The sequence below is a fragment of the Tachyglossus aculeatus genome, chromosome 2 (assembly GCF_015852505.1).
Source record: "Tachyglossus aculeatus isolate mTacAcu1 chromosome 2, mTacAcu1.pri, whole genome shotgun sequence".
NCBI classification, from domain to species: domain Eukaryota; kingdom Metazoa; phylum Chordata; class Mammalia; order Monotremata; family Tachyglossidae; genus Tachyglossus; species Tachyglossus aculeatus.
Window position 1 is genome coordinate 165,999,293 of NC_052067.1, and position 20,211 is coordinate 166,019,503.

The 20,211-nt window shown below is 45.0% G+C and overlaps 1 protein-coding gene across 2 annotated transcripts in view; it reads left to right on the forward strand.

The window, feature by feature from the left end:
• LMNTD1 (lamin tail domain containing 1) overlaps positions 1–20,211 on the forward strand; it is a 242,410-nt gene that overhangs the window by 165,970 nt on the left and 56,229 nt on the right. Inside the window, exons 1-2 of one of the 2 annotated variants that reach the window (XM_038741120.1) lie at positions 4,001–4,015; positions 15,967–16,082. In XM_038741120.1, the coding sequence (XP_038597048.1) occupies positions 15,994–16,082 (89 nt within the window). In that variant the 5' untranslated portion in view covers positions 4,001–4,015; positions 15,967–15,993. Of the gene's footprint in view, positions 1–4,000; positions 4,016–15,966; positions 16,083–20,211 lie in introns of those variants that run through there. The other variant, XM_038741112.1, reaches the window with a different exon arrangement.

Here is a 20,211-nt window from a genome sequence, read left to right on the forward strand (position 1 = left end):
TTCTATCACGTGCCTATTGTGTGGCCTTGAACAAGTCATTTAGCTGCTTCATGCCTCAGCCTCTTCATCTGTAAAATGGGGGCTCAATACCAGTTCTTCCTTCTACTTAGAGTGTAAGCCCCAGGAGCGTCATGGACTCTGCCAATCTGATTATCTGGTAACTGCACCACTGCTTAGTACAATCAATCAATCAATCAATAGTACAGTGTTTGGCACATAGTAACCACCTAATAAGTACCATTATTATTGGATGTTTTTCATTATACAGTACTGCCATTTAGCTTTGAGAGTCACTGTATTGTCATATAAAACATAACAAGATCCCAAAATAAACAACAACAGCAAAAACTAGCATCAGAAAGAATGCATATTTTCTCTCTTGGAATGTGTAAACATTTTGGAAGGATAGAGAAAACACTCTTCCCGCTGTCATCAGTTTTTAAATATGTTTCTGCCTTCAATGTGATAATAGTAGACAGAACTGTTGTACTGTGTTAATAATGGTATTTGTTAAGTGTACTAAGTGCCAGGGCAGAAACAAGATAATCAGATCGGACACAGCCCTGTTCCATGGGAAGCTCACAAGATTCCACCACTAAATCCTGTCGGCTCAGCCTTCGCAGTATCCTAAAATCCGTGGCTCAGTGGAAAGAGCCCGGGCTTTGGAGTCGGAGGTCATGGGTTCAAGTCCCAGCTCCACCACTTGTCAGCTGTGTGACTTTGGGCAAGTCACTTAACTTCTTTGTGCCTCAGTAACCTCATCTGTAAAATGGGGATTAAGACTGTGAGCCCCTTGTGGGACAACCTGATCACCTTGTAACCTCCCCAGCGCTTAGAACAGTGCTTTGCACATAGTAAGTGCTTAATAAATGCCATTATTATTATTATTATTATTATATCCTTTCCTCTCCATCCAAACTGCTACCACATTAATACAGTCACTTATCCTATCCCTACTTGATGACTGTATCAGCCTCCTTGCTGATCTCCCTGCCTCCTGTCTCTCCCCTCTCCAGTCCATACTTCACTCTGCTGCCAGGATTCATTCATTCATTCATTCAATCGTATTTATTGAGCACTTACTGTGTGCAGAGCACTGTACTAAGCGCTTGGGAAGTACAAGTCGGCAACAGATAGAGACGGTCCCTTCCCACCAACGGGCTCACAGTATAGAAGGGGGAGACAGACAACAAAATAAAACATATTAACAAAATAAAATAAATAGAATAGGAAATATGTACAAGTAAAATAGAGTAATAAATATGTACAAAAATATATACAGGTGCTGTGGGGAGGGGAGGGAGGTAGGGTGGGGGGGTGGGGAGGGGGAGAGGAAAAAGGGGCGCAGTCATAGTAAGTTAAGCACTTACTATGTGCAGATCATATTTCTACCAAAATGTTCAGGACATGTGGCCCCCGCATCCTCAAATATAATAATAATACTGGCATTTATGAAGCGCTTACTATGTGCAAAACACTGTTCTAAAATCTCCAGTGGCTGCCCATCCACCTCCTTACCAACAAAAAAATCTTCACCGTTGACTCTAAAACAGTCCATCCCATTGCCCCCTCCTACCTCACCTCACTACTCTCCTATTACATTTTGCCCGGCACACTTCACTCCTCTAATGCTAACCTTTTCATTCATTCATTCACTCAGTCATATTTATTGAGCGCTTACTGTGTGCAGAGCACTGTACTAAGCTCTTGGAAAGTACAATTCGGCAACAGATAGAGACAATCCCTACCCGACAACGGGCTCTCAGTCTAGAGGGGGGAGACAGACAACAAAACAAAACAAGTAGACAGGCATCAATACCAACAAATTAGATAAATAGAATTATAGGTAGATACACATCATTAATAAAATGAATAGAGTAATATGTCAAATATACACAAATGCTGTGGGGAGGGGAAGGGGGTAGAGTAAGAGAGGGAGTAGGGGCGATGGGGAGGGGAGAAGAAGCAGAGGAAAAGGGGGGGGGCTCAGTCCATTCATTCATGCATCTCTTACTGACCTCTCGCCCACATCCTGCCTCTGGTCTGGAATGTCCTCCTTCTACCATATAACAATAATAATAATAATAATAATAATAATAATGGTATTTGTCAAGCGCTTACTATGTGCCAAGCACTATTCTAAGTGCTGAGGTAGATACAGGGTAATTAGGTTGTCCCACATGGGGCTCACACTTTTAATCCCTATTTTACAGATGAGATAACGGAGGCAAAGAGAAGTTAAGTGACTTTCCCAAAGTCACACAGCTGACAAGTGGTGACAGCTGACAATCAATCAATAAATACGATTGATTGATTGGTGGAGTAATAACCAACAGACAATTACTCTCCCCCCCCTTCAAAGTCTTATTGAAGGCCCACCTCCTCCAAGAGCCCTTCCTTGCCTAAATCCTCCTGTCCTCTTCTCCCACTCCCTTCTGCATTCCCCTTGCAGTGGGGTTTGCGCCCTTCATTTACCCCTCCCTCAGCCCCACAGCACTGATGTACATATTCATAATGTATTTGTATTAATGATTAATATTATTGTATTATTATTGTATGTATTATTGTATTATTGCATGTATTATGTATTATTGTATGTATTAATGAGAAGCATTAATATTAATATTTATATATTTATATTAATGAGAAGCAGTGTGGCTCAGTGGAAAGAGCACAGGCTGGGGAGTCAGAGGTCATGGGTTCAAATCCTGGCTCCGCCACTTGTCAGCTGTGTGACTTTGGGCAAGTCACTTCACTTCTCTGGGCCTCAGTTACCTCATCTGTAAAATGGGGATTAAGACTGTGAGTCCCCCGTGGGACAACCTGAGCACCTTGTAACCTCCCCAGAGCTTAGAACAGTGCTTTGCATATAGTAAGCACTTAATAAATGCCATTATTATTATTATTATCAATTCTTTTGAAATGTGGTGTTGGAGAAGGATTTTGTGAATGCCATGGAACTGCCCATGAAACAAACAGATGGATTTTGGAGCAAATTAAACCAAAGCGGTTTTTGGAAGGCCAAATGACTCGACTTAGATTAGCATATTTTGGACACATAATCAGCAGGAGAAGACACTAATGCTAGGAAAAGTCCAGGGAAAAGGTGAAAGAGGCAGGCCGGCAGCTATATGGGGAGAGACCATAACAACAATAATGGAAGGACCGTTAGAAATGTTATGGATTACGGCAGAAGACAGAACGTTCTGGAGAAAATACATTCATAGAGTCGCTAGGAATCGGAAATGACTCGACGGCACTTGGTCATAATCAATTATTATTAGTGGAGGAGCCAGACAGATGGCCAAGACGCAGGCCCCATATTTTGGACACATAATCAGCAGGAGAAGACACTAATGCTAGGAAAAGTCCAGGGAAAATGTGGAAGAGGCAGGCCGGCAGCTAGATGGGAAGAGACCATAACAACAATAACAGAAGGACTGTTAGAAATCTTATGGATTACGGCAGAAGACAGAATGTTCTGGAGAAAATACATTCATAGAGTCGCTAGGAATAGGAAATGACTTGACGGCACTTGGTCATAATCAATTATTATTAGTGGAGGAGCCAGACAGATGGCCAAGACGCAGGCCCTGTATTTTGGACACATAATCAGCAGGAGAAGACACTAATGCTAGGAAAAGTCCAGTGAAACTGTGGAAGAGGCAGGCCGGCAGCTAGATGGGGAGAGACCATAACAACGATAACGGAAGGACCGTTAGAAATGTTATGGATTACGGCAGAAGACAGAACGTTCTGGAGAAAATACATTTATAGAGTCGCTAGGAATCGGAAATGACTTGACGACACTTGGTCATAATTATTATTAGTGGGGGAGCCAGACAGATGACCAAGACGCAGGCCCCAGAATCCGGCTGGGCTCACAATGGAGGAGGGGGTGGGGGGTGGTATCCTAGCCAGCCCATTGTGACAATTGGGAGTCCTCTCCAAGTGTTTGTCGAGCACTGTAGTGGATGGACCTGGGGACCTGCTGGACAGGGGACACACTACCTAAGTATGTTCTTTTCATTTATCAATCATTCCCCCGGGGGAAGGGAAGCGGGAGGGATCCAGGTGAGATTTTCTGGGTAGCATCAATCAGAAGACCTGTTTTGGCTTTCTGTTGGCTAGAGGAAAGCTCCTAGACTGGGGAAACGGGAGACTGGGCTTCCAATCCAAGGTCTCCAAGTCATGGCGTTGCCCAGGAATGTGTCTGTTTACTGTTCTAGTGGACGCTCCCAAGCGCTTAGTACAGTGCTCTGCACCCAATAAGTGTTCAATAAGTATGATTGAATGAATGAGTGAATAATAATGATAATAATAATAATAACTGTGGTATTTGTTAAGTGCTTACTAAGTGCCAGGCACTGTACTAGGCACTGGGGTGGATACAAGCAACTTGGATTGGACACAGTCCCTGTCCCACGTCTCAATCCCCATTTTCCAGATGAGGGAACTGAGGCCCAGAGAAGTGAAGTGACTTGCCCAAGGTCACCCAGCGGACAAGTGGTAGACTCAGGATTAGAACCCATGACCTTCTGGCTCCCAGGCCCGGGCTCTATTCTCTGTGTCAGGCTGCTTCAGTCAGGCCCTCCAGGAATCCTGAAAATCAGCTTGCAAACCTAGTGGGGAGGGGAAAGACAGCTGTAGCCAGTCTGGCAACTGGGCCTGGCGTTCATTCACTCATTCATTCCAGTGTATTTATTGAGTGCTTACTGTGTGCAAAGCACTGCACTCAGTGCTTGGGAGAGCGCAATACAACAACAAACAGACACATTCCAAGATCACAATGAGCTCACAGTCTAGAGAGGGAGGCAAACATTAATGTACATAAATAACTACATAAATAAGTTACAGATATGTATATATATATACACACACACACACACACACACACACATAATTATATAGATGTGTGCTGTGAGGATGGGTTGGAGGATGAATGAAGTAGCAAGTAAGAGCAGCACAGAAGGGAGTGGGAGAAGAGGGGAGGAGCGCTTAGTCAGGGAAGGCTCTTGGAGGAGATGGGCCTTCAATAAGGCTTTGAAGTCTCGGCTTCAAGGCTCAACATCCCTTCACCCCCTCCTACCTCACCTCCCTTCTCTCCTTCTCCAGCCCAGCCCACACCCTCCATTCCTCTGCCGCTAACCTCCTCACTTTACCTCGTTCTTGTCCATCCCGCGGTCGACCCCCGGCCCACATCCTCCCCCTGGACCGGAATGCCCTCCCTCCACACATCCACCAAGCTAGCTCTCTTCCTCCCTTCAAAGCCCTACCGAGAGCTCACCTCCTCCAAGAGGCCTTCCCAGACTGAGCCCTCTGTTTCCTCCCCCCTCCCCATCCTCCCGCCCTACCTCCACAGCACCTGTATATGTTTGTACAGATTTATTACTCTATTTATTTTACTTGTGCATATTTACTATTCTATTTATTTTATTAATGATGTGTATATAGCTATAATTCTATTTATTCTGATGGTATTGACACCTGTCTACTTGTTTTGTTTTGTTGTCTGTCTAGACTGTGAGCCCATTGTTGGGTAGGGACCATCTCTATATGTTGCCAACTTGTACTTCCCAAGTGCTTAGTACAGTGCTCTGCACACAGTAAGCACTCAATAAATATGATTGAATGAATGAATGAATACTGGAGTGTCATACAAGGTCAGATTTTCTTCAGATACTGGATGAAGCAGCGGGGCGTAGTAATAGAGCCCGGGCCCGGGAGTCAAAAGGTTATGGATCCTAGTCCTGGCTCCACCACATGTCCGCTTGTGTAACCTTGGGCAAATCGCTTCACTTCTCTGTGACTCAGTTACCTCATCTGGAAAAATGGAGATTAAATTCTCCTTCCTCAGATATAGTTTGTGACCCCAGGGCCTGTCTTCAACCTGATTAATTCATTTCTACCCCAGAGCTCACTCTAGTGTTTGGAGTCCCCTTCTCCTCAACACGCTATCCAACCTTGGCTTCACAGACTCCGTCCTCTCCTGGTTCTCCTCTTATCTTTCTTGCGGTTCATTTTCAGTCTCCTTTGTGGGCCCCTCCTCCCCCTCCCATCCCCTCACTGTAGGGGTTCCTCAAGGGTCAGTTCTTAGTCCCCTTCTGTTCTCCATCTATACTCACTCCTTTGGTGAACTCATTCGCTCCCACGGCTTCAACTATCATCTCTACACTGATGACAACCAAATCTACATCTTCACCCCTGTTCTCTCTCCCTCCCTCCAGGCTTGCATCTCCTCCTGCCTTCAGAACATCTCCATCTGGATATCTGCCCACCATCTAAAACATGTCCAAGACTGAGCTCCTTATCTTCCCCCCAAAACCCTGTCTTCTCCCTGACTTTCCCATCACTGTGGATGGGATTACCATCCTTCCCATCTCACAAGCCTGCAACCTTTGTGTCATTCCTGACTCCGCTCTCTCATTCACCCCACACATCCATTCTGTCACCAAAACCTGCCGATCTCACCTCCACAACATCGCCAAGATCCGCCCTTTCCTCTCCATCCAAACTGGTACCTTGCTGGTTCACTCTCTCGTAATAATAATAATAATAATAATAATAATAATAATAATAATAGTATTTGTTAAGTACTTACTATGTGCCAAGCATTGTTCTAAGCACTGGGGTAGATACAGGGTGATCAGGTAGTTCCACATGGGGCTCATACTTTTAATCCCCATTTTACAGATGAGGTAACTGTGGCCCAGAGAAGTGAAGTGGCTTACCCAAGGACACACAGTAGACAAGTGGCGGAGGCAGGATTAGAACCCACATCCTCTGACTCCCAAGCCCGGGCTCTTTCCACTAAGTCACGCTGCTTTCAATCCAATCTCTCATCCTATCCCGACAGGATGACTGCATCAGGCTTCTTTCTGATCTCTCACCCTCCTGTCTCTTCCTGCTTCAGTCTATACTTCACTCTGCTGCCCGGATTATCTTTGTACAGAAACGCTCTGGGCATGTCACTCCCCTCCTCAAAAATCTCCAGTGGCTGCCTGTCATCCTACGAATCAAGCAAAAACTCCTCACTCTTGGCTTCAAGGCTGTCCATCCCCTCGGCCCCTCCTAACTCACCTCCCTTCTTTCCTTCTCCAGCCCAGCCGGCACCCTCTGCTCCTCTGCCACTAACCTCCTCAATGGGCTTTGTTCTCGCCTCCCCCGCCATCGACCCCCGGCCCACGTCCTCCCCCTGGCCTGGAATGCCCTCCCTCCGCACATCCGCCAAACTAGCTCTCTTCCTCCCTTCAAAGCCCTACTGAGAGCTCACCTCCTCCAGGAGGCCTTCCCACACTGAGCCCCCACTTTCCTCTCCTCCTCCTCCTCCCCTCCCCATTGCCCCCCTTCCCTCCCTCTGCCCTATTCCCTTCCCCTCCCCACAGCACTTGTGTATATTTGTACATATTTATTACTCTATTTTATTAATGATGTGTATATAGCTATAATTCTATTTATTCTGATGATAGTGACACCTGTCTACTTGGGTTTTTTTATTGTCTATCTCCCCCTTCTAGACTGTAAGCCCAATGTTGAGTAGGGACCGTCTCTATATGTTGTGGATTTGTACTTCCTAAGCGCTTAGTACAGTGCTCTGCACACAGTAAGTGCTCAGTAAATATGATTGAATGATTGAGTGAATGAATATCACAGGCATTTAGTGAATTCTGCAATTATCATTATTGTCATTATTATTATTATTATATTCACATGTTACCCTGTAGCATTTTGATACTCACCTTACCTCCACTTTGAAAGAATGTAGCTAGAAATCATTATACTCAGCTGCTTCCCTAGCTCTACTTCATTTTCCTATCTGTCTCCCCTCCTAGACTATAAGTTCCCCAAGGGCAGAGATCTTGTTTCTCAGTCAGTAGCATTTAATGGGTGCTTACTATGCACAGGGCCTATGGACCAAAAGCATCTACTACAGTGTTGTATAACCAGTAAGTGCTCAATAAATACTAATAATAATAATAATAATAATAATAATAATAATAATAATAATAGTAATAGTGGTATTTGTTTAGTGCTTACTATATGCCAGGCACTGTACTAAGCCCTGGGGTGGGTACGAGCTAATCAAGATAGACACAGAACCTGTCCCACATGGGGTTCATGGTCTTAATCTTCATGATGATGATGATGGCATTTGTTAAACACTTACTATGTGCAAAGCACTGTTCTAAGCGCTGGGGAGGTTACTAGGTGATCAGGTTGTCCCACGGGGGGCTCACAGTCTTCATCCGCATTTTGCAGATGAGATAACTGAGGCACAGAGAAGTGAAGCGACTTGCCCAAAGTCACACAGCTGACAACGGGTGGAGCCAGGATTTGAACCCATGACCTCTGACTCCAAAGCCCGGGCTCTTTCCACTGAGCCACGCTGCTTCTCTTACACGCTAATACACGCTAATCAGATTGGGCACAGTCCCTGTCCCACTTGGGGCTCACAGTCTTTCACAGCGGTACAGCCCCGGGCCCGAGTGTCTGAGGACCGGGGTTCGAATCCGAGCTCTGTCGCTTGCCTGCCGTGTGACCTGGGGCAAGTCGCCTCACTTCTCTGAGCCTCGGTCTCCTCACCGTCAAATGGGGATTTGATATCTGCTTTCCCTCTACCTCAGACTGTGTCCGGCCTAATTATCTTGTACCCTCCCGAGTGCTCAGTTCAGTGCTTGGCACATAGTAAGTCTTACAAATACCACAGTTAGCACAGCATTTGATCAGTTTCCCCTTCCCACCTCAGCATGTTGTTTTTCTACAACAATCCAGCCTGCAGCGGTCGCTCATCCAGTGCCAACCTTCTCACTGAAACTCCATCTCCTCTATCTCACCGCCGACCTCTCGTTCACGTCCTGCTGGCCTGAAACGCCCTCCCTCCTCATATCTGACAATTACTCTCCACCGCTTCAAAGCCTTTTTGACGACACATCTCCTCCAAGAGGCCTTCCCTGACTAGGCTGTCTGTTCCTCTTCTCCCATTCCCTTCCTTGTCGCCCTGACGTGCTCCCTTTATTCATCCCCCCTCCCAGCCTCTCAGCACTTATGTCCCAATAATAATAATAATGATGATGGCATTTATTAAGCGCTTACTATGTGCCAAGCACTGTTCTAAGCGCTGGGGAGGTTACAAGTTGATCGGGTTGTCCCCCGGGGGACTCAGTCTTCATCCCCATTTTACAGATGAGGGAACTGAGGCACAGAGAAGTGACTTACGGCTGACAGTTGGTGGAGCCGGGATTTGAACCCATGACCTCTGACTCCCAAGCCCAAGCTCTTTCCACTGAGCCATGCTGCTTCTCTGTAATGATACAGCTGAGGTAACTGAATGGTTAAGTGACTTTCCCAAGGTCACGTAGTAGACCCAAGCCGCATGGCTCAGTGGAAAGATCCCAGATTTGGGAGTCAGAGGTCATAGGTTCTAAGCCCAGATCCACCACTTACCGGCTGTATGATTTTGGGCAAGTCACTTAACTTCTCTGGGCCTCAGTTACCTCATTGGTAAAATGGGGATTAAGATTGTGAGCCCCCCGTGGGACAACCTGATCACTATGTATCCCCTCAGGGCTTAGAACAGTGCTTTGCTCATAGTAAACACAATAAATGCTATCATTATTATTATTATTATTATTATGGATTCTAATCCCAGCTCCATCACTTACCAGCTGTGTGATTTTGGGAAAGTCACTTAACTTCTCTGGGCCTCAGTTACCTCATCGGTAAAATGGGGATTAAGATTGTGAGCCCCACATGGAACAACCTGATCACCTTGTATCCCACCAGGGCTCAGAACAGTGCTTTGCACATAGTAAGCGCTTAACAAATACCATCGTTATTATTATTATTATTAAGAGAAGGAGCCGGGATAAGAACCCATGAGCTTCTGATTCCCAGGCCCGTGCTCTATCCACTAGACCTCACTGCTTCTGAATGATTGATTGATTCTTTTATTCTGGAACACCTCTGTCAACAGTGCCTAAAAAACCTGCCATCACTGCCAGAACACTTGTGTCATGTAAGCTTGTTGTGGTGAGGGAAGCTGTTTACCAATTTTGTTATTTTGTATTCTCCCAAGTGCTTAGTACAGAGCTCTGCACTCAGTAAGTGCTAAATATATTCCACTGATTAACCAATTGATTGATTCCCACTGAATGTGGGACTGTGAGCCCGCTGTTGGGTAGGGACCGTCTCTATATGTTGCCAACTTGTACTTCCCAAGTGCTTAGTACAGTGCTCTGCACACAGTAAGTGCTCAATAAATATGATTGAATGAATGAATCAATGAATGAATGTGTCTAAGCAGGATTGACACGATTGACACAAAAAGAACCTTCTCCAGGAAGTAGCGCGGCTTCGTGGGTAGACCGTGGGCTTGGAAGTCAGAGGTCCTGGGTTCCAAACCCAGCTCCGTCACTTGTCCACTCTGTTGGACCTTGGGTAGATCACTTCACTGCTCTGTGCCTCACTTACCTCATCTGTAAAGTGGGGATTACGACTGTGAGCCTCTTGTGGGACATGGACTGTATCCAACCTTGTATCTACTCTGACACATAGTAATAATCATTAATAATAATAATAATAATGAAACTTGTTAAGTGCTTACTATGTGCCAAGCACTGTTCTAAGCGCTGGGGTAGATGCAAGATAATCAGGTTGGACACAATCCCTGTCCCACATGGGGCTCACACTCTTAATCCTCATTTTGCAGATGAGGTAACTGAGGGCCAGAGAAGTGAAGTGACTTACCGAAGGTCACATAGCAGACAAGCGGCTGAGACAGGATTAGAACTCAGGTCTTTCTTGACTCCCAAGCCTGTGCTCTATCCACAAAACCACGCAGCTTAGCATATAGTAAGCACTTAACAAATACCATTAAAAAAAAAAGGTAGATCCTGACTGGAGGGCTGAGCTCAGACCAGACATGCTGTCATCCAGGCTGATAGGAGAGACAGGAAAAGAAAAAAGAAACAAAACAGCATTCTGACAATGGGAAAGAGGAAGACAGGGGGCCGTCCCCCCCCTCCCCCCGTCAAAGTTGACCATATTTTGTGTATCTAAATGACTTTGATAATCTTGAACAATAGGCAGAGTAATAAAGAAAAAAATGAGGTCATCATTGGCTTCAGAAGACCGCACCGCACTTCCTGACAGTAACGGGTGAAATCTACCAGCCTCTGGGACTCACAGAAGCTGGGAGGAAGTGTGGCAGATGAATTCATTTCCAATCTCCCCCAGATAATAATAATAATAATAGTAATGATGGCATTTATTAAGCGCTTACTATGTGCAAAGCACTGTTTTAAGCACTGGGGAGGTTACAAGGTGATCAGGTTGTCCCACGTGGGGCTCACAGTCTTCATCCCCATTTTACAGATGAGGTAACTGAGCCCCAGAGAAGTTAAGTGATTTGCCCAAAGTCACACAGCTGACAATTGGCAGAGCCGGGGTTTGAACCCATGACCTCTGACTCCAAAGCCCGGGCTTGTCTCCACTGAGCCACGCTGCTTCTCTGGATGGAACGTTTTGGAAAATCATGGTGCTCAATTTCCATAATTAGTCCCAAATGCTGGCAAAAATGGATGGGCTTTCTTTCCAAATATTGAAATGGAGGATGTCAAACCTTATCGGGATCAGTATTATCCACAGTTATTGAGCACCTTGTGCGAGAACATAAAATTGAATAGAAGGTCACAGTAGACAGGGAACGCGTCTACCAAATCTGTTATATTGTAGTCTCCCAAGAGCTGAGACTCTGCAGAGTTCAGAGTTCAGTGCTCTGCACGCAGCAAGCTCTCAATAAATACGATTGATTGATAAATATGATACTATTGATAAATATGATTGATTGACAGGGGAGACAGGAGACCTAAACTGAAGAATGGATTAGGATAGTAATAATTATGATGCTTGCTTAGCACTTAGTACGTGCCAAGCACTGTTCTAAGCACTGGAGTAGATACAAGTTAATCAGGTTGGACATAGTCCCTGTCCCACAGTAGGCTCACGGTCTTAATCTCCATTTTCCAGATGAGGTAACTGAGGCACAGAAAAGTGAAGTGACTTGTCACACAACAGATATGTGGCAGCATTAGAACCCAGGTCCTTCTGATTCCCAGGCCCGGGCTCTAGCCACTGTCCCTACCTTCAAAGCCTGATTGAATCTCATCTCCCCCAAGAGGTCTTCTTGGACTTCTTCCCCCACTTCTGCACCCTAATAATAATAATAATAATAATAATAATAATAATAATAATGGCATTTGTTAAGCACTTATTATGTGCAAAGCACTGTTCTAAGCGCTGGTTGTAAGCCTCATGTGTTGCCCTGTATTCTTGAAGCATTTAGCGTGGCTCAGAGAAGCAGCGTGGCTCAGTGGAAAGAGCACAGGCTTGGGAGTCAGAGGCCATGGGTTCAAATCCCGGCTCTGCCACTTGTCAGCTTTGTGACTTTGGGCAAGTCACTTAACTTCTCTGTGCCTCAGTTCCCTCATCTGGAAAATGGGAGTGAAGACTGTGAGCCCCACGTGGGACAATCTGATCACCTTGTATCCTCCCCAGTGCTTAGAACAGTGCTTTGCACATAGTAAGCGCTTAACAAAGGCCATTATTATTATTATTATTCATCCCTTCATTCACACAGCACTTACATATCCATATTCCTCATTTATTTACTTCTATTAGCGTCTGTCCCCCTCTCTCGACTGTAAGCTTGCTGCGGGAAGAGAACGTGTCTACCCACTCTGTTTTATTGTACTCTGCCAAGTAATTAGCCCAGTGCTCTGCACAGAGTTATACGAATTGTGGCATTTGTTAAGCACTCAAGCAACACGGTGTAGTGAATACAGCATGAGCCTGGCAGTCGAAAGGTCACGGGGTCTAATTCTGGCTCTGCCACTAGTCTGCTGGGTGACCTTGGGCAAGTCACTTCATTTCTCCGGGCCTCAGTGACCCCATCGGGAAAATGGGGATTGAGACTGTGAGCCCCATGTGGGACAGGGACTGTGTCCAACCTGATTAGCTTGTTCTAGCCCAGAGCTCAGTGCAGTACCTGACACATAGTAAGCACCTAGTAAATACCATAATTATTATTATTACATGCCAAGCACTGTACTGAATACACAATAAAAAGTTATTGCCCAAGGTCACACAGCAGTAATTGGTAGATTAAAACCCTGGTCCTCTGACTCTCAGGCTAAGGTTCTTTCCACTGGTCCACACTGCTACTCCACAAAAACATCATTTCCATATGAGTCTACTTATTGTTATATTGTAGCCTCCCAAAAGCTTAATACAGTGCTCTTTCCACAGTAAGTACTCTATAAATATGATTTGAATTAATGAATGAATATGAAAATTAGTCATGGAACAAGGCAGCTGCAAACAGAATGATTGGCTATCTTATCTCCTTCTCTCTGTTGCAACAGAATAATAAAAAACAAAGTTCCATTCCCTCATTAGTTTGTCCAATCTAACTGCATTGTAGCTATCCAGAGTCTAACACAGTGTTGTTGTTTTTTTAACGGTAATTGTTGAGCACTTACTATGTGAACACTGTTCTAAGCACTGGGATAGGTACAAGGGAATGAGATTGGACACAGTTCCTGTCCTACATGGGGCTCATAGTCCAAGTAGGAGGGAGAACAGGAGAATTGAGGGACAGAGAAGTAAAGTGACTAGGCTAAGGTCTCACAGCAGACAGGCGGGAGAGCTGGGATTAGAACCCAGGCCTTCTGAGGGACAGAGAAGTAAAGTGACTTGGCTAAGGTCACACAGCAGACAGGCAGGAGAGCTGGGATTAGAACCCAGGCCCTCTGAGTCCCAAGCCTGCTCTTTCCACTAGGCCATGCTGCTTCTCTAGTGTTTGGCACAAAGTAAGTGCTTAACGAATGCCACAGTTATTATTGTTAGTATTTTCATTATCATTATTATTATTATTATTTATGGTATTCGTTAAGCATTTACAATATACCAGGTACTGTAATAAGTGCTGGGGTAGATGCAACTTAATCAGATTGGGTGCAGTCCATGTCCCACATGGGGCTCACAGTCTTAGTCCCCACTTGAGAGTTGAGGCTCCGAGAAGTTAAGTAACTTGTCCAACATCACATATTGTTGTTGTTATTATTGTTTATTACTTGCCTACTATGTGCCGAGTACTGTACTAAGTACTGGAGTGCAACTAACAAAAGTAAACAGTATAGTGTTACAGGGACATCTCCTCCACGAGGCTTTCTCTGACTAAGCCCTCATTTCCTCTTTTCCCACTCCCTTCTGCGGCGCCCTGCCTTGCTCCCTTTATTCATCCCTCCTCCCAGCCCCACACCACTTATAATAATGATAATAATAATGGCATTTATTAAGCGCTTACTATTTGCAAAGCACTGTTCTAAGCGCTGGGGAGGTTACAAGGTGATCAGGTTGTCCCTCGTGGGGCTCACAGTCTTAATCCCCATTTTACAGATGAGGTAATTGAGGCACAGAGAAGTTAAGTGACTTGCCCAAAGTTTCACAGCTGACAAGTGGCAGAGCTGGGGTTTGAACCCATGACCTCTGACTCCAAAACCCGGGCTCTTTCCATTGAGCCACTCTGCAGATCTCGGCGATGTGAAGGTGAAACCGACAGGGTTCAGTTATTGTCGGCACCATATGACTGATGGTATTTTTTGAGCTAATTAGTTCAACGTTTCAGATAGTGTTGAGAATTGGCAAGATCTTGAATTCTCCCCTCCCAGTCCCACAGCACTTACATCCATATTCATGGATTCATTCATTCAATCATGACTGTGAGCCCACTTCTAGACTGTGAGCCCACTGTTGGGTAGGGACCATCTCTATATGTTGCCAACTTGTACTTCCCAAGCGCTTAGTACAGTGCTCTGCACACAGTAAGCCCTCAGTAAATATGATTGATTGATTGAATAAATATCTATTCATTTTATTTTGTTAATATGTTTTGTTTTGTTCTCTGTCTCCCCCTTCTAGACTGTGAGCCCACTGTTGGGTAGGGACCGTCTCTATATGTTGCCAACTTGTTCTTCCCAAGCGCTTAGTACAGTGCTCTGCACACGGTTAGCACTCAATAAATACAACTGAATGAATTAATATGATTGAATGAATGAATGAATGAATCATATTTATTGAGCACTTACTGTGTGCAGAGCACTGTACCAAGCACTTGGAAAGTCCAATTCAGCAACAGAGACAATCCCTGCCCACAACGGGCTCACAGTCTAGAAGGAGATAGACATCAAAACAAGTAAACAGGCATCAATAACATCGATATAAATGAATAGAAATATATATATATATGTATATATATATTTATATACACACATCAGAACAAGTAAAACAGGTCTTAATATAAATGAATAAAATTATAGATATGTGCATATATGCACAACCGCTGTGCTGGGTAATAATAATAATAATAATGGCATTTATTAAGTGCTTACTATGTGCAAAGCACTGTTCTAAGCGCTGGGGAGGTTACAAGGTGATCAGATTATCCCACGGGGGGCTCACAGTCTTAACCCCCATTTTACAGATGAAGGAACTGAGGCACAGAGAAGTTGAGTGACTTACCCAAGGTCACACAGCAGGCGATTGGCGAAGCCGGGATTTGAACCCATGACCTCTGACTCCAAAGCCCGGGCTCTTGGAGAGCATAGGTGGGGTGAGGTAGTGGGGAGTTGAGGAAAAGGGGGTTTCTGGGAAGGGAAATCATTCTGGGAAAGGGTAGTCTGGGAAGGCTAATCCTTCATATCTGTAATTTATTTTATTTCTATATATGTCCATCTCCCCCTCTAGACAGTAAACTCACTGTGGGCAGGGAATGTGTCTGTTTATTGTTAGATTGTGCTCTCTAGAGTGCTTGGTACAGTGCTCTGCACACAGTAAGTGCTCAATAAATATGATTAAATGAACGAATGAATTCCATTTCTGGCCTGTACTTTCGCTTTGTTTTCCCAGGAAATTCAAGACCTCCTTCTAGCCAAAATGAAAGAGCTGAGTTCCACCCATGACAGAAACTACCAGCTGCAAAGCGAGATCGGCTATCTAGAAGCCAAGCTGGAGGAATACCACCGGTGAGAAGTTTGTTGCCAGGGGAAAGAAGTCTCGGCTTAGGGAAGTAAATTTGGAATCAATCAGTCGATCAATGGTATTTATTGAATGCTTCCTCTGTGCAGAACAGCATGGTCTAGTGGAAAGAGCACAGGCCTGTGAGTCAGAGGACCTGGGTTCTAATCCTGTCTCTGCTAGTTGTCTGCCATGTAATTTCGGGCAAGTCACTTCACTTTGGCTCAGTGGAAAGAGCCCGGGCTTTGGAGTCAGAGGTCATGGGTTCAAATCCTGACTACACCACCTGTCAGCTGTGTGACTTTAGGCAAGTCATTTCACTTCTCTGTGCCTCAGTTCCTTCATCTGTAAAATGGGGATTGACTGTGAGCCCCACGTGGGACAACCTGATCACCTTGTATCCCCCCGGAGCTTAGAACAGTGCTTTGCACATAGTAAGCACTTAACAAATATCATTATTATTATTATTATTATTATTCTCTGAGCCTCACTTAGAGCCCCGCTCTAGAATGTAAGCTCGTCGTGAGCAGGGAATGTCACTGCTTTTTGTTATAGAGTCTTTCCCGAGCATTTAGTACAATACTCTGCACACAGTAAACACTCAATAAATAAGACTGAATGAACGAATGGATTTACCTCATCTGTAAAAATGGGATTACATTCTATTCCCTCCTACTTAGACTGTAAACCCCCATGTGGGATACAGACTGTGTCCATCCTGATTTTCTTGAGTCTCCCGTAGCTTTCAGTACATTGTCTGACACATAGTAAGCATTTGCCAGGTTCCATTTAGGAAAAAAAAACACACTGTACTAAGTGTTTGGGGATGTACAATACAATGGACTTGGTAGACACATTCCCTGTCCACAAGAAGCTTACAGTCTAGTGGGAAAGACAGCCAGTCCCCGTACTTCTATCAATCCTTGGGGACTTCAGTATTCATGTGGGTGTTCCTGATTATCCTTCCACTGTTCAGCAGCATGGCTTAGTGGAAACAGCCCGGGCTTGGAAGTCAGAGGACCTGGGTTCTAATCCTGGCTCTACCACTTGTCTGTTGTGTGACCTTGGGCAAGCCAGTTAACTTCTCTGTGCCTCAGTCACCTCATCTGTAAAATGGGGATGAAGACTGTGAGCCCCACGTGGGACAACCTGATTGCCTTGTATCTACCCAGCGCCTAGAACAGTGCTTGGCACATAGTAAGCGCTTAACAAATACCATTATTTGTATAATAATAATACCATTATTATTATTATTGATAACCTCTCACTCCTCTACTCCAATCCCCTCTGCCCCACCTCACCTCACACACTTACCAACTTGGGCAGACACTTGATTTTATAATCTCTAGTCACCGTACAAGCTCTCCCCTCACAAGTTCTGAGATTCCTCTAATTTGATCACAATCACCTCAGCCGCTCTCTTTCCCACACATCCACTCCCCACCAAATCTGCCCTTTTCCCTCAACAGAGACCTCCATTCTTTTGACCTCCTCCAGGATTCTACAGCTTCTTTAGCCCTGCAGCGTGGCTCAGTGGAAAGAGCACGGGCTGGGGAGCCAGAGGTCGTGGGTTCTAATCCCGGCTCCGCCACTTGTCAGCTGTGTGACCTTAGGCAAGTCACTTCATTTCTCTGGGCCCTCATCTGGAAAATGGGGATGAAGACTGTAAGCCCCACATGGGACAACCTTGTATCTACCCCAGTGCTTAGAACAGTGCTTTGCACAGAGTAAGTGCTTAACAAATACCAAAATTATTATTGTTATTATTATTATTCATTCATTCATTCAATGAATTTATTGAGCGCTTACTGTGTGCAGGGCACTGTACTAAGCACTTGGAAAGTACAAGTTGGCTTGGGAAGTAGAGACTGTCCCTTACCCAACAGTGGGCTCACAGTCTAGAAGGGGGAGACAGAGAACAAAACAAAACAAAACATATTAACAAAATAAAATAAATAGAATAAATATGCACAAATAAAATAAATAAATAAATAGAGTAATAAATACATACAAGCATATATACATATATACAGGTCTCCATATATACGTATGTATATATATATATATATATACATACATATATACAGGTCTCCATATATATGTATGTATATATATATTCGGTCTCCATAACCAAACTACCCTCTCCTAATATACAAATCAACCCCCTTGACACTGCCCTCTCCACTGAGCTCAACTCCCTCCCTCCCTGGTCCCTCCACCACTCTTATAATAATAATAATAATAATTATGATATTTGTTAAACACTTACTATGTGGCAGGCACTGTACTAAGCAGTGGGGTGGATACAACCAAATCATGTTGGGCACAGTCCCTGACCCACAAGGGGCTCATAGTCTCAATCCCCATTTTCCAGATGAGGTCACTGAGGCCCAGAGAAGTATAGTGACTTGCTCAAGGTCACCCAGCTGACCAGTGATGGAGCCTGGATTAGAACCCATGCCCTTATGACTCCTGGGCCTGGGCTCTAGCCACTTTCCCCCTTCTAGACTGTGAGCCCACTGTTGGGTAGGGACCGTCTCTATATGTTGCCAACTTGTACTTCCCAAGTGCTTAGTAAGCACTCTGCACACAGTAAGCGCTCAATAAATACAATTGAATGAATGAATGAATGAATACACCATGCTTGTACCACCCCACGGTCCACTTTCTCCGCTCCTGTGCCCGAGCACTGTTGGAGGAAATCCAGACATCCCTCTGACCTTAAATTCACCTTATATTCATTCTTATCTGCTTCATTCATTGTCATTCAATCGTGTTTATTGAGCGCTTACTGTGTGCAGAGCACTGTACTAAGTGCTTGGAAAGTACAGTTCACAGGTTCACAGTCTAGAAGGGGGGAGAATAGAGACCATCCCTACCTAGTTGGGCCCTCGCCACTGCCTGATGACTAAACTCCTCCTTCCTAATTCACTCTCATACCCACTGCCACCTGTTCTAGATGTTTAAGTCCCATCTCAAATCTCCTCCTCCACTATCTCTTTCCCCTAATGACCTGGCCGCATACTTCATCAACAAAATAACAACTATCAGGTGTGATCTCCCTAAAATCTCCCCTGCTCCTCTCCAATTCCACTCCCCTCCTCCTCCACGTTTTTGGACTCTCCTTACATTCCCTGCAGTAACTGAAGATGAAATCTCCCGCCTCCTCTCTAAATCTACCCCCTCCATCTGTGCTTTTGACCCTGTCCCTTCATACCTTTAAAAAGCACTCGCCCCCTCCCTTCTTTCCTCCTTTACGTCAACTGTTCACTTTCCAGTGGCTTCTTCCCCACTGCTTTTCAACATGCTTATGTCTTCCCTGTCCTAAAAAAACTTTCCCTTGACCCCAGGGCTCCCTCCAGTTATCTCCCCATCTCCCTCCTACCATTTCTCAACCAAATGTCTTGGGAGAGTTGTTTATACCTGTTATCTCCACTTCCTCCCCTCCAATTCTCTCCTAGATCTGCTCCATTCGGGCTTTTGCCCCCTTCACTCCACAGAAACAGCCCTCTCTAAGGTAAACAGTGACCTTCTTTTGGTCAAATCTAATGGCCTCTACTCCATCCTTATCCTCCTAGACATCTCAGCCCCCTTTGATGCCATAGACTACCCCCTTCTCTGTGAAACTTTATCAAGTCTTGGATTCATTGACACTGTCCTCTCGTGGTTCTCCTCCTATCTCTCTGACCGCTCCTTCTCAGTCTCTTTTTCAGGCTCCTCCTCTGCTTCCCACCCTCGGACAGTGGGGAGGTTCCTCAAGGCTCAGTACTAGTTCCCCTTCTCCTCTCCCTTTACACCCACTCCCTTGGAGAACTCATTTGTTCCAGTGGCTTCCATTACCATTAAGACTGGGGCACAGAGAATAATAATAATAATAATAATGGCATTTATTAAGTGCTTACTATGTGCAAAGCACTGTTCTAAGTGCTGGGGAGGTTACAAAGTGATCAGGTTGTCCCACGGGGGGCTCACAGTCTTCATCCCCATTTTACAGATGAGAGAACTGAGGCCCAGAGAAGTGAAGTGACTTGCCCAAAGTCACACAGCTGACAATTGGCAGAGTCGGGATTTGAACCCATGACCTCTGACTCCAAAGCCCGGGCTCTTTTCCACTGAGCCACGCTGCTTCTCTAAATT